Source organism: Arachis stenosperma, chromosome 9 (genome assembly GCF_014773155.1).
Source record: "Arachis stenosperma cultivar V10309 chromosome 9, arast.V10309.gnm1.PFL2, whole genome shotgun sequence".
In the NCBI taxonomy this organism is placed as follows: Eukaryota; Viridiplantae; Streptophyta; class Magnoliopsida; order Fabales; family Fabaceae; genus Arachis; species Arachis stenosperma.
In genome coordinates this window covers 136367594-136380523 of record NC_080385.1, presented here as the reverse complement: position 1 = coordinate 136380523, position 12930 = coordinate 136367594, and the positions used below count along the sequence as shown (strand labels likewise).

The following is a 12930-nucleotide window of genomic DNA, read 5'->3' as shown; positions in this document are numbered from 1 at the left end:
ACATCCTTCTAAGCATTTTGTCAAGTACTTGGAGGGCATAACATAAAAACATAGAAAAGCAATAAGAGATAATAAAATCCAAAAAATCAATTGCATTAATATGAAAATTGAATCTAACATCAAAAGTTCACATACTAAAATAATAACAATGAGTAATCAAAAAGAGTAGAAGAGAAATCCTAAATCCTAAAACCTAAGAGAGGGGAGAGAGCCTCTCTCTCCAAAAACCACATCTAAAACCTAAATTGTGTGAATGAGAAGTGAATGAATGATTCCCCCACTCTGAAGCCTCTAATATGTGTTTTCTGGGCCGAAAATTGGGTCAAAAATAGCCCAGAAATCACCCCCAGCAATTTTTGCAGTTGTAGTACGTCACGCATGTCGTGCGTACGCGCCAGGTGCGCGTGCGCGCTGATGGACTTTTCGCCAATGTGCGCGTGCGCGTCGCCTAGCTGCATGGCCACTATAGCAAATTATATATCGTTGCGAAGCCCCGGATGTTAGCTTTCCAATGCAACTGAAACTACTTCATTTAGACCTCTGTAGCTCAAGTTGGTCGATTGAGTGCGAAGAGGTCAGGGCTGACAGCTTTGCAGTTCCTTCAGCTTCTTGTATTCCTTCCACTTTTGCATGCTTCCTTTCTATCCTCTTAGCCATTCCTGCCCTGTAATCTCTAAAAACACTTAACACACATATCATGGCATCGAATGGTAATAGGAGAGGATTAAAATTAGCTAAATTAAGACCAAAGAAACATGTTTTCAATCATAGCACAAAATCAGGAAGGAAAATGTAAAACATGCAATTTACATGAATAAGTGTGAATATAGTGAATAAAATCCACTCAGTTAAGCACAAGATGTACTACGAAATAGTGGTGCATCAGCAATACATAAGAACAAGAGCATAAGAACAAATTTAAGCAAATACAAATTAAATGAAATTGATATGAAAATTAAACTTACTGGCTTTCAGATTTAGATTCGGAAAGTCTTTCCTCTTCTGAAGAAGAATCCATCTCAACATTTTTCTTTTTTATTTTTTTTCTTTTTTCTCCAAGTTACTTGTTTTTGTTTTTTCTTTCTTTTTTTTGCTTTTTGTACAGAAGTCCCTAATACAGAAATAAGGTCTCAATTAATTAATCATCAAAATAACAAATTAACAATTCGGTGAACCGAATAAAGTAATCCTACCAAACCGAAAAATATTCATATGGTGAATAGTACATGACAACTATTTATTCATCAAGAAAAATGTTTCTTAATGTAGAAACATTCAAATCAACAAAACTAACAATTGCAAGTAGGACAAATAATTTAATTATAACCTAAAAGCATTTCAAAGCAAATTTTTCGGGAAATTTTAGTATAGTACTTACCTATGGTTGTGTTGTTTCGAATGAAATCCGTTCAATGATCTTTTTCCTTGTCCAATAGGCCACCCATGGTGCAGGGGGAGCTTCAGGTGAAAATAGGCAGGGAAACTTTGTTTCATAGAAGTATATCAACATTAATACAAAAGCATAGCCATCAACAGGCTGTTTGTTCTCCTCTCTCTTGTTTTCAACTCCTTTCATTAAGAAGTTGAGAACATGCTTTGCCCAATCCCATTCTCTAATGTTATCCACATGAAAGATCGGTGGCTTGTAGATTGGGGAGGCCACACTTACCGTTGTGGGGAGCAAGAAGCACTTTTGTATGAAGACAACAAAAGTCCTCTTGAATTTTTTCTGGTTCTCCTCCCCTTCTACACTCATATCCAGCACATTCTTTGTCTGCTGGATTCATCTTGTTGTAATCAACCTTTTCAGGAAAAAGATTTCCTACAATATTTTAATAGCAAAAATAAGACAAAAATGGCCAGTTTAATTATCCGGACACTAATTAACTGAAAATAAGCAGTAAGTGAAAAAATATTACCTCCATTGGTTATGCCGAAGGCAGCTGCTACCTTCCGAGGAGTTATGTATATTGCCCCCTATAGAGTTTTCAGGCATCCTCTCTCTATATCAAACCGATCAAGCAATTCTATCAGCAGTGTATTAGAGACGTTCATTTCTGGCACATGTGCTAGACCACCTAATCCCATTTCTTCCACAATATCTTTCTTTTCTTGACCCATTTCCCTGTACACTATTGCTATTGCCTTTGTTTGGCATCTACAATAGTAAGTTTTCTGCATGTTTTGAAACAAAATGTGAGGATATATTTATAATATAAAATAGATGTTATTTAAATAAAAGTGGATAAATATATTTAATCTACTTACGTTATAATGTACCTTCTTCTTCGTTGTTGCTATTTTCTTGTTGTGTTTTGCTATAATAAAAAAATTTGGTCAACATTTCATGCAATATATCAACAATCACAAGCATGTGTATGTTAAACAAGTCAATTAGAATGCCACAACCCACCAAACCAAAAATCCATCATGCACAAAACCAAAATCAAAAAGGCTACCGAACCGAAAAATGTTCATGTGGTTAATAAATGATGATCAGCTTTCAATCAACAAAAATACTATTACAGTAGTATAGCTTATCAAAGTGAAAGAGTTGTCTCTAATGTAAATTGTCCTAAACAAAACTCATTCAATACATCAACAACCACAAGCATGTGTATGTTAAACAAGTCAATTAGAATGCAACAACCCACCGAACCGAAAATCTCTTATGCACAGAACCAAAATAAAAAAGGCTACCGAACCAAAAAATGTTCATGTGGTTAATAAATGATGATCAGCTTTCAATCAACAAAAATACTATTACAGTAGTATGGATTATCAAAGTGAAAGAGTTGCCTCTAATGTGAATGGTTCTAAACAAAACTCATTCAATACATCAACAACCATAAGCATGTGTATGTTAAACAAGTCAATTAGAATGCCACAACCCATCAAACTAAAAATCCCTCATGCACAGAACCAAAATCAAAAAGGCTACCGAATCGAAAAATGTTCATGTGGTTAATAAATGATGATCAGCTTTCAATCAACAAAAATACTATTACAGTAGTAAGGCTTATCAAAGTGAAAGAGTTGTCTCTAATGTAAATTGTCCTAAAAAAACTCATTCAATACATCAACAACCACAAGCATGTGTATGTTAAACAAGTCAATTAGAATGTCACAAACCCACCGAACCAAAAATCCCTTATGCACAGAACCAAAATTAAAAAGGCTACCGAACCAAAAAATGTTCATGTGGTTAATAAATGATGATCAGCTTTCAATCAACAAAAATACTATTACAGTAGTATGGATTATCAAAGTGAAAGAGTTGCCTCTAATGTGAATCGTTCTAAACAAAACTCATTCAATACATCAACAACCACAAGCATGTGTATATTAAACAAGTCAATTAGAATGCCACAATCCACTAAACCAAAAATCCCTCATGCACAGAACCAAAATCAAAAAGGCTACTGAACCGAAAAATGTTCATGTGGTTAATAAATGATGATCAGCTTTCAATCAACAAAAATACTATTACAATAGTATGGATTATTAAAGTGAAAGGGTTGTCTCTAATGTGAATTGTTCTAAACAAAACTCATTCAATACATCAACAACCACAAGCATGTGTATGTTAAACAAGTCAATTAGAATGCCATAACCCACCGAACCGAAAATTCCTCATGCACAGAACCAAAATAAAAAAAGCTACCGAATTGAAAAATGTTCATGTGGTTAATAAATGATGATCAACTTTCAATCAATAAAAATATTATTACAGTAGTATGGATTATCAAAGTGAAAGAGTTGTCTCTAATGTGAATTGTTCTAAAGAAAACTCATTCAATACTTCAACAACCACAAACATGTGTATGTTAAACAAGTCAATTAGAATGCCACAATCCACCGAACCGAAAATCCCTCATGCACAGAACAAAAATAAAAATGGTTAAAGAAATAAAAAAATGTTCGTGTGGTTAATAAATGATGATCAGCTTTCAATCAATAAAAATACTATTATAGTGGTATGGATTATCAAAGTGAAAGAGTTAGTTGTCTTTAATGTGAATTTTTCTAAACAAAACTCATTCAATACATCAACAACCACAAGCATGTGTATGTTAAACAATTCAATTAAAATGCCCCAACTCATCGAACCGAAAATCCCTCATGTACAGAACCAAAATCAAAATGACTACCGAACCGAAAAATGTTCATGTGGTTAATAAATGATGATCAACTTTCAATCAACAAAAATACTATTACGGTAGTATGGATTATTAAAGTGAAGAGTTCTCTATAATGTGAATTGTTCTAAACAAAACTCATTCAATACATTAACAACCACAAGCATGTATATCCATAATATTACAGTAGTATGTATTATCAAAGTGAAAGATTTGTCTCTAATGTGAATTGTTTTAAACAAAACTCATTCAATACATCAACAACCCACCGAACCGAAAATCCTTCATGCACAGAACTAAAATCACAAAGGCCACCGAACCGAAAAACGTTCATGTGGTTAATAAATCATCATCAATTTTCAATCAACAAGAATAGTGTTTTTCAATGGAAAATAAGTACTGAAGATAGTAACAGAGCTCTAACTAAACTATCCAAACCAATAAGAACAACTAACTATATCTTAAAGCCCAAGTTATACTGTAAAAATCATTCACAATAGTTCAATCCACTAAACAAAGAAAATCAAACCAGTAAAACTGAAATGAAACTAGACAAAACGCGACATTGCAAGATTTTAAATGAACAGTAGTTTTATCATACCTTTTTGTAGTCTTTGTTGCTGTTTTCGTTTGTTTCTGGTTGTTGCTTGCGAAATCTTTTTCCGATTCGTTTGCAGTTGTGGTTTTCATAAAGAATGTGATTGAAGTTTGAGTGATGTTCAGAGAGATTCGAAGAGAGTGAGTGTTTTGGGGTATTGGTTTCGTGTTGAAGATGTAACGTTCGTTCATAATGAAACGTGAATAGGAAAATGAGACATTTTTGTGTGACTCGTGTTTTTCACTCTGCATTTAATGCGCTTGAAACAATTTGGACTTGGACCTATATGGTTATATGGTTATATGGATGTGTAGTAGTCCTGATTATATATATATATACGACAAAGTACCCTCTCTAATAATAAACTACTTATGGTATATCTATAAAAAGCTTAATTTGTCTATTACTTTTTAATAGGGAGAGATTATTCGAATCCTCATAAATAATAATGAACTTCTTGCGGGCCAAAAGAAGGAAAAGACTAACTTATTTCCAATTTCTATCTGGTAGTGACGAATAAAATATAATGATGAAATTTTAGTCTTTTAGATTTAGTTAAATGTTCAAATTCCTTTGTTTTGTTTCGCCCCTAAAACCGGACTATATACCTGGAACATGATGATGTCTAAATTCTAATAATAATGCATGATTAATAGGTGGAAGCATGCTTTAATAAACTAAAGTAAAATTTAAAGAAAACTGCAGTAGCTAAGAAGGACAATTTAGATAACCATTTGGAGCAAGGCAAGTATATAATATATCACATCCAATTTGGTTTTTTCAAACCTTCAAATACGCAGCGCATGCAGCTGCAACATTATGATGGACAAGTTTTCTCCTTGACCTTCGACATTAATTTAGTGTTTCATGTATAATATAGAGCGTGTTAGCATATTTTACTTCATATTGAATTATTTGATGCATATATATGACGTATGAACGGTAGGTCAAAATGTTCTGTTCATATTATAATTATACTTTGTTCATCATTCTGATCCACTTGTAAATACATATAAGTATATAACAATCAGTACAATGAATTGTACGAAGCGATATCTAGTTTTTTCACCCAACAAACCACTTGGTCAAAAATGAAAATAATAATAATAATAATAAATATTAGATAGACATTAAAATTTATTGTTTTTGACTAATAATTGATTAGTAATATTTAAATATGTGAGTTAAAAATATGTTAGATTATTAAAAGAATTAACTTGATAATTAAAATGCTTACCAAAAATAATAAATTTTGTTAGTCCTTGAATTTTTCTTATAATAATATTAATTTTGTCTGACTTTAACTTCAAAAAAAAAAGAATTTAGAAGTATTTTTGAATTACAATGTATCTTTTTCTTTTTATTCTAAGTGACTTTTAGAATCTTTTATTTATAGGTACTTTTAAAATTAATTGTGGTGCTAGTTATCCTAGTTATGGTAATATTATTCGTTTTGCTTGCATTATTAGAAATTGTAATGAGTGTTGACAGTAGCATTTAGAAATGATCGAGAATAATAGTATTCTTAAAGAAAAATTGTTTATTATTTGGAGAGATTATCTCTTAGTTTAGAATGTGGGTCAACGAAATATTATTCATTTATTTGTGAGAGGAATTGTATAAAGAGGTATTTAATCTTGTTACTAATTATTAAGATGATTTTGAGTTTATTAATCCGTAGGTATTTAAAATAAGAAATATTATATATTGAAATTGATAAATTGACAGTTTGATTATGAAATATACAAATACAATGACGAATAACATAACAAAAATGATAATAAAATTACAATTCTATCAAGTAAAACTTTCTTCTTTTCAGAGTGCGAAAATAATTTTAAGTAAAAATTCTCCTAAAAACATAAAAAAAAAAAGTAAACGGACTTCAATAATATAATGGTTACAATTCCGTGGAAGAAATTTTATAGTATAACTAGCCAGAATAATTGAATAAAAGTGAGTTGGATTGAATTTCAAAAAAATTTTTTAATCCTTTTTACAAAGTTTTTTAATAAAAAAATAATTAATTTTATATATATATATAAAAATATAAGGAGTAATTCTTAAAAATAATTTCTTAAAATTTTGTTTTTGTAAAAGGATAACATATTACTTATTTGAATTAAAAGGAAAAGGTACTTTAGAAAAAATATAAGTCGATTACTAAGCTACTTCGTTTATTTCACATCATTTTCAATGCTTAATAGTTTTTTTGCTCATGATATTTTATTCCTTAGCTTCTCATGTTTTTTCAGCAAAAGAAAATAACTTAAAAATCATAGTGTAGACTAAGTTTATTTTTCAGTTTCGTTTTATTCTGTATTATTTTTTATTTTAAAAATATTATTTACATATTAAAATAAATTATATATTTATGTATAAATATATATAGTTTAATTTATTTTTAATAGATATTTTATATTTTAATATTAATATATATGTTATCTCAGTAAATAATTTTAATGGTTAATTTTAATAAACACTTAATATAATTATTTTTATTTTCATTCTTGTTACATTAGATTTAAGTCATTTTGATAATTATTATGTAAATATTTCTTTGGTCAACTTAAAAGCCGTATTAGTGAAAATTTTAATCAAACGATATGATCGAATTATAATTTTATTCAGAAATATTTTTGCTATTTTAAATTTAGAAATTATCTAAACAAAAATTGTAGAAAAAATGAGTTGGAAACACAATGTTGTCATCCTCCTTCTATTCCAATTGTCTAAACTTACATAATAATGTTTAACAAATGTTTAATATATCCTAGCTAGCTAGTGAAATTTACCATTCTAAAATTATTAGCTTGACCATTATTATATCCGAACAAGTTACCTTAGAAAAGTCGTTAGAATAAAAAAAGTGAATATAATTTTCAAGCTTAATGATGATTGATGAGCAGCAATTTAATTAAGAAAATGGAGAAAGAATCGAAGACACAACAAACTGAGAAAGATGGCGTTGAGGACAGTGCAAAGGGTTGAATATTTAAATGGAAGGGTTGACTTGCAGAAGGAATGCCAGCTGGCTGACCAATGGGCTTTCGATACCCGGAGTAGCGCCGTTACGGGCTTACGGTATATATACATATGCACATACTCATCCTCTATATATAGTATTAAAATATTAAATCAAATAGTAAATAAAAAATAAATTATTCGCAAACTAAAATAATAAAATATATATTTTATAAAAATTATAAAATTAATAATAATTAAATTTTTACTTTATCACATTATTAATTTATTTATTTTAGAAGATCTAACTTCTAAAATATTATTTTAGAATTCAATTTGATTCTCAATAAGCATTAAACAATGCATGTATCAAGATTATTTAAGCTTATATAGCGTATTATTTAATAAAAAATCTTTAAAATTTTTCATAACCTAAATAGTAACTCTTTAAATATATTGGTATATTATTAAGTACTAATGCGCTTATTAAATTTTTTTATGTATTAAATATATAAATAAAAATTAAAAATAAAATTATTAAAATAATTAGTTATTTACAACTTAAGTAAAAACTTATGAATGGATAGCGTTGGTCAATACTCAATATGGTCACCCATTACTGCTCGTAAATACGTTACCGCGTTACCTATTAAAGAAAAGAAAAGAAATTGCTTGCAACATTAAATGAACGAAGATCCATAGCTGTCTGAGGCATTTGCTAAAACCAATGAGATGCCAAGATCAACACCTTACAGATAGGAATAGAGCCATTCCCTTGCATGTGTAATGTTCCTCTGCTTAATGCTTAATTAGTAATCAATAATTAACAATAATGAGTAATTAAATGACGTGGATATGCCGTAGGAAAGAAATAAAAAAGTGTTGGTAGTTTATGCAACTTGATTACTTGATAGAACAAAAACAAAAACAGAGGGTTGTAAAGAGGGGGAAGAAAGAAACACATGAAGGAAGCAAGGAAGCAATTTGTGAGAGCGTTGACTTCAACACAAATAATGTGAACTCAAAATAAAAAGTCGCGTGAGAAAATGAAGCATATACTTGAGATACCAGCGTTGATTCTGGACTCTGCTGGGAGTGTATGACTCTCCTCTTATCTTATCTCTCTATATATATTATTAGTTTCCTTCAAAACCTCTTCCATCCCCAACATAGCTAGGCTTAGCTTATCAGCTTATGCTTCTCTCTACTCTCTGCTCCTTCAGCATAATTTTAGACAAGAATTGAAGGTAATCTTTCTAACCTTCTCTTCTCTCTCTATATGTGTAAAGGTGCGGCCTTTTTCTGATTGGTAAGTAGTATTAGTGGGAGGCCCACTTTTTTAGCACTAAAAGTGAAGCACTTGTTTCTAGATTTTATTATAACATATCATTTCACCTTTTTCCACCATTGAAAATCAACCAACTGTTTTTTTTATTATGCCTCAAGGGACTCTAATTTCTGCACTTGATTATTGTGTTTAACACAAACTGTTTTCATATTTGAGGCCAGAATATAACTTTCCATAACAAAATAGAGGGAAACAATGTTCTTGCTTTTCTATATAGGATGATTTCCTATACCTTCATGTGTCCTTTACAATATTCAATTTCTGGATTATTTTTTCAGCTTCCTCATGCTTCTGATGTTGTTAGTATGTTCAATATAGGTCACTCATTAGATTCATATTCCTTATCTGCAAAATTGGCCCTCTCTCAGTTTTTCTCTCTTTATTGTTTTTGTTTTCTTATGGATTTGGTAGGGACAAGAAGAGAGGAATTTTTATTTTTGTGAGGTCATAGAATTGAGGAAAATGTAATTACTCTCTTAATTGCCTGCTAGGAAGTTTTCGTTTTCATGGTGTATACTCAAGTTGACTTGAATGCCACCTGTTTTTCTAAAAGTGGTTGGAAACTTGGAACCTTTTTTGTGAACATGTATGGGACCGGCTTTGCAAAATATCATTTTAGACTTTTCAACTTTGTGCTGCTGTTGACTATGAATAATATAATATACCCTTTTCTCTCCCAATTTATGATTATATTTTGTTTTTTAATACCAAAGTGAAGGGTAGTTTACCAATTCATTGCATCAGCATAAGAGTGATGAATGATCTACATCAGCTTCATTTTTTTAACCAACACTATAACATGTAATTCTTGCATATAACCTGTTTGATAAAGTGTCTAAAAGAAAATTAAACTTGCATCATTTTTCTCTCTTCTGCAGGAAACTTTGTAATTACATTTTGGAGAGTATCCAGAATCAGAATTAGAGATGGCAGGGCAACAATTAGGAGTGCTGAATGCACTCGATGTTGCAAAGACACAGTGGTACCATTTCACAGCAATTGTGATTGCTGGCATGGGATTTTTCACAGATGCCTATGATCTTTTCTGCATCTCCCTTGTCACCAAGTTGCTTGGGAGGATATACTACACAGATATAAAAGATCCAAAGCCTGGTGTTCTGCCTCCAAATGTGCAAGCTGCTGTGACAGGTGTCGCGCTATGCGGCACTCTAGCAGGCCAGCTTTTCTTTGGTTGGCTTGGTGACAAGATGGGAAGGAAGAGGGTCTATGGACTAACCCTCATGCTCATGGTGGTTTGTTCCATTGCCTCTGGCCTCTCTTTTGGATCCAGCGCGAAGGGTGTTATAGCAACCCTTTGTTTCTTCAGGTTCTGGCTTGGCTTTGGGATTGGTGGCGACTACCCTCTTTCGGCTACAATCATGTCTGAGTATGCCAATAAGAAGACAAGAGGAGCCTTCATTGCTGCAGTGTTTGCTATGCAAGGATTTGGGATCCTTGCTGGTGGAATTGTGGCCTTGATTGTCTCATCTTCATTTGACCATCACTACAAGGTCCCTACTTATAAAGAAAATCCACAAGCATCATTGGTGCTGCCTGCATTTGATTATGTTTGGCGCATCATCTTGATGTTTGGTGCTGTGCCGGCTGCTCTGACTTACTACTGGCGTATGAAGATGCCTGAGACGGCTCGTTACACAGCTCTTGTTGCCAAGAATGCTAAACAAGCCGCCTCGGACATGTCCAAGGTGCTACAAGTTGATCTTGAAGCTGAGGAGGAGAAGGTGAAAGAAATTACAGAGAGTCAAGGCCAAAAGTTTGGCTTGTTCAGCAAGGAATTTGCCAAGCGCCACGGCTTGCACTTGTTGGGAACCACAACCACTTGGTTCTTGTTGGACATTGCTTTCTACAGTCAGAATCTTTTCCAGAAGGACATTTTCAGTGCCATTGGATGGATCCCACCTTCCCAAAATATGAACGCAATCCATGAGGTTTATAGAATTGCAAGAGCACAAACACTCATTGCACTATGCAGTACTGTACCAGGGTACTGGTTTACAGTGGCCTTCATCGATTACATGGGACGGTTTGCCATCCAATTGATGGGTTTCATCTTCATGACAATCTTCATGTTCGCACTCGCCATACCATATGATCACTGGACTAAGAAAGAGAACAGAATTGGGTTTGTAGTGATGTACTCACTGACCTTCTTCTTCTCAAACTTTGGTCCCAATGCAACCACATTTGTTGTCCCAGCCGAGATTTTCCCAGCGAGATTGAGGTCTACTTGTCATGGAATCTCAGCAGCTGCAGGTAAAGCTGGAGCCATTGTAGGTGCATTCGGATTCTTGTATGCTTCGCAAAGCAAGGACCCGAAGAAGACTGACAAGGGATACCCAACTGGTATCGGTGTCAAGAACTCCCTCATTATGCTTGGTGTCATCAACTTCTTGGGAATTATATTCACCTTGTTGGTGCCAGAATCAAAGGGAAAATCACTGGAAGAATTGAGTGGGGAGAATGAAGATGAAGGTGCTGAGGCTATTGAGATGCAAGGATCTGCTAGGACAGTTCCAGTTTAATCAAAGTGTTTAAAAAGTATATGGTTTTTGTTGTAATGTGAAAATTTTAATTTCTGATATTCTCCACTGTAAGATGCATAATAATTATGTAGATATTTGCTTTTGTGTGTGAACGTTTCTAATTCAAAGTCATTGAAGAGGGCTCATCATGTGTTTCAATCTTATTAATTGGTCTTTGAAATCTTCATATTCATATCTGTAATTGAATATATTGGAAGAAATTATTTTTCACAAGTTCCTCTGATTTCATAGGTGGTGTTAAGAAAATTTAAGCGATTTTTCATATCTTATGTATGCACTCCTTTCATTTTCATTTCCTTCACTCCATTTTGTGCAGTGGGACGTATGATACAGGCAAATATCATAATTCCTAAAACCATATATCATTCCACAAATAACAGACTAGAGTTGTTTACTAGAACAAGAAAAAATCAGTAATTAAATTATGTATAAAATGTGAGACGATATGACAAGAAACATAATATATGATGACTTTGATAGATGCAATATACTTGACCTTGGAAAGGCTTGTGTATTGTTGTGTGTATGAACTTCAAGAAGATTATTGCATCTAATAAGGAGCTAGCAGAAGACACAATTCTAGAACAGGATAAGAAGCTGCAAAAATTAAAGTACTAAAATATATAGAATCTGTTATCCTTTTCAAAGCCACAATTTCTCAGAAAGCCACTCTCACAACTACATTGCTTTCATTTTCAGAAGGCCAAAGCCACCAGCGAGTAGTTAAAGTTGCAATGTCCAATTACATGATCAGTGCTTCAACATGGTGTGGTTTAGTTCGGCACAAAATATTGGTAAACCAAATTTTTTTCCCTTTTCGTTTTCGTTTTTTTTTTTTTTTTTTTTTTTTAATAAATACGGTAGATAAATTATCAAGCTCAAAATCAAAGGAGCAAGACAAATACATTATGAACTACAAAAACAAAATAAGACTCAAAATCTGAATAAAAGAGTAAGGCATCTTTGGTTTGGCTATTAGAACCAAAATATATAACAAAATATTTAACCTCAATGGAGAAACAAAAAGAAAAACAAATAGGCAATAGCTAGGAAATTAGGAATAATACCCATTCCATTTCCATGACAAGATAAGCATATAGGTATTTAGCCTTAACCAACTTTTTTTTATTGGTAGTATTTTTCTTTTCTTTTTAAGTAATATTTTTGGGTTTATAATTATATAACCTGTTAGCTGCCATATTCCACTCTTAAAACATGAAATATATCATGAGAGTTACAGTCGTATGTAGTCTTAGTTAAAAGAAAGTGATAAATAAACCCTTAACAATTTATATTTCGGATAGATTAATCTTTAAA

The 12930-nt window shown here is 32.1% G+C and overlaps 1 protein-coding gene across 2 annotated transcripts; it reads left to right on the top strand.

The window, feature by feature from the left end:
• The first annotated feature begins 8658 nt into the window (after positions 1 to 8658).
• LOC130951258 (low affinity inorganic phosphate transporter 1-like) lies at positions 8659 to 11760 on the top strand. Of its 2 annotated transcripts, none has more exons than XM_057879904.1 (2): positions 8659 to 8948; positions 9928 to 11760. In XM_057879904.1, the coding sequence occupies exon 2, from the start codon at positions 9976 to 9978 to the stop codon at positions 11590 to 11592; it is 1617 nt and encodes a 538-aa protein (XP_057735887.1). In that variant the 5' UTR covers positions 8659 to 8948; positions 9928 to 9975; the 3' UTR covers positions 11593 to 11760. The 2 variants fall into 2 exon arrangements, with proteins under 2 accessions (XP_057735887.1, XP_057735888.1); XM_057879905.1 differs by lacking the exon at positions 8659 to 8948 and adding an exon at positions 9049 to 9850.
• The last annotated feature ends 1170 nt before the right edge of the window (positions 11761 to 12930 follow it).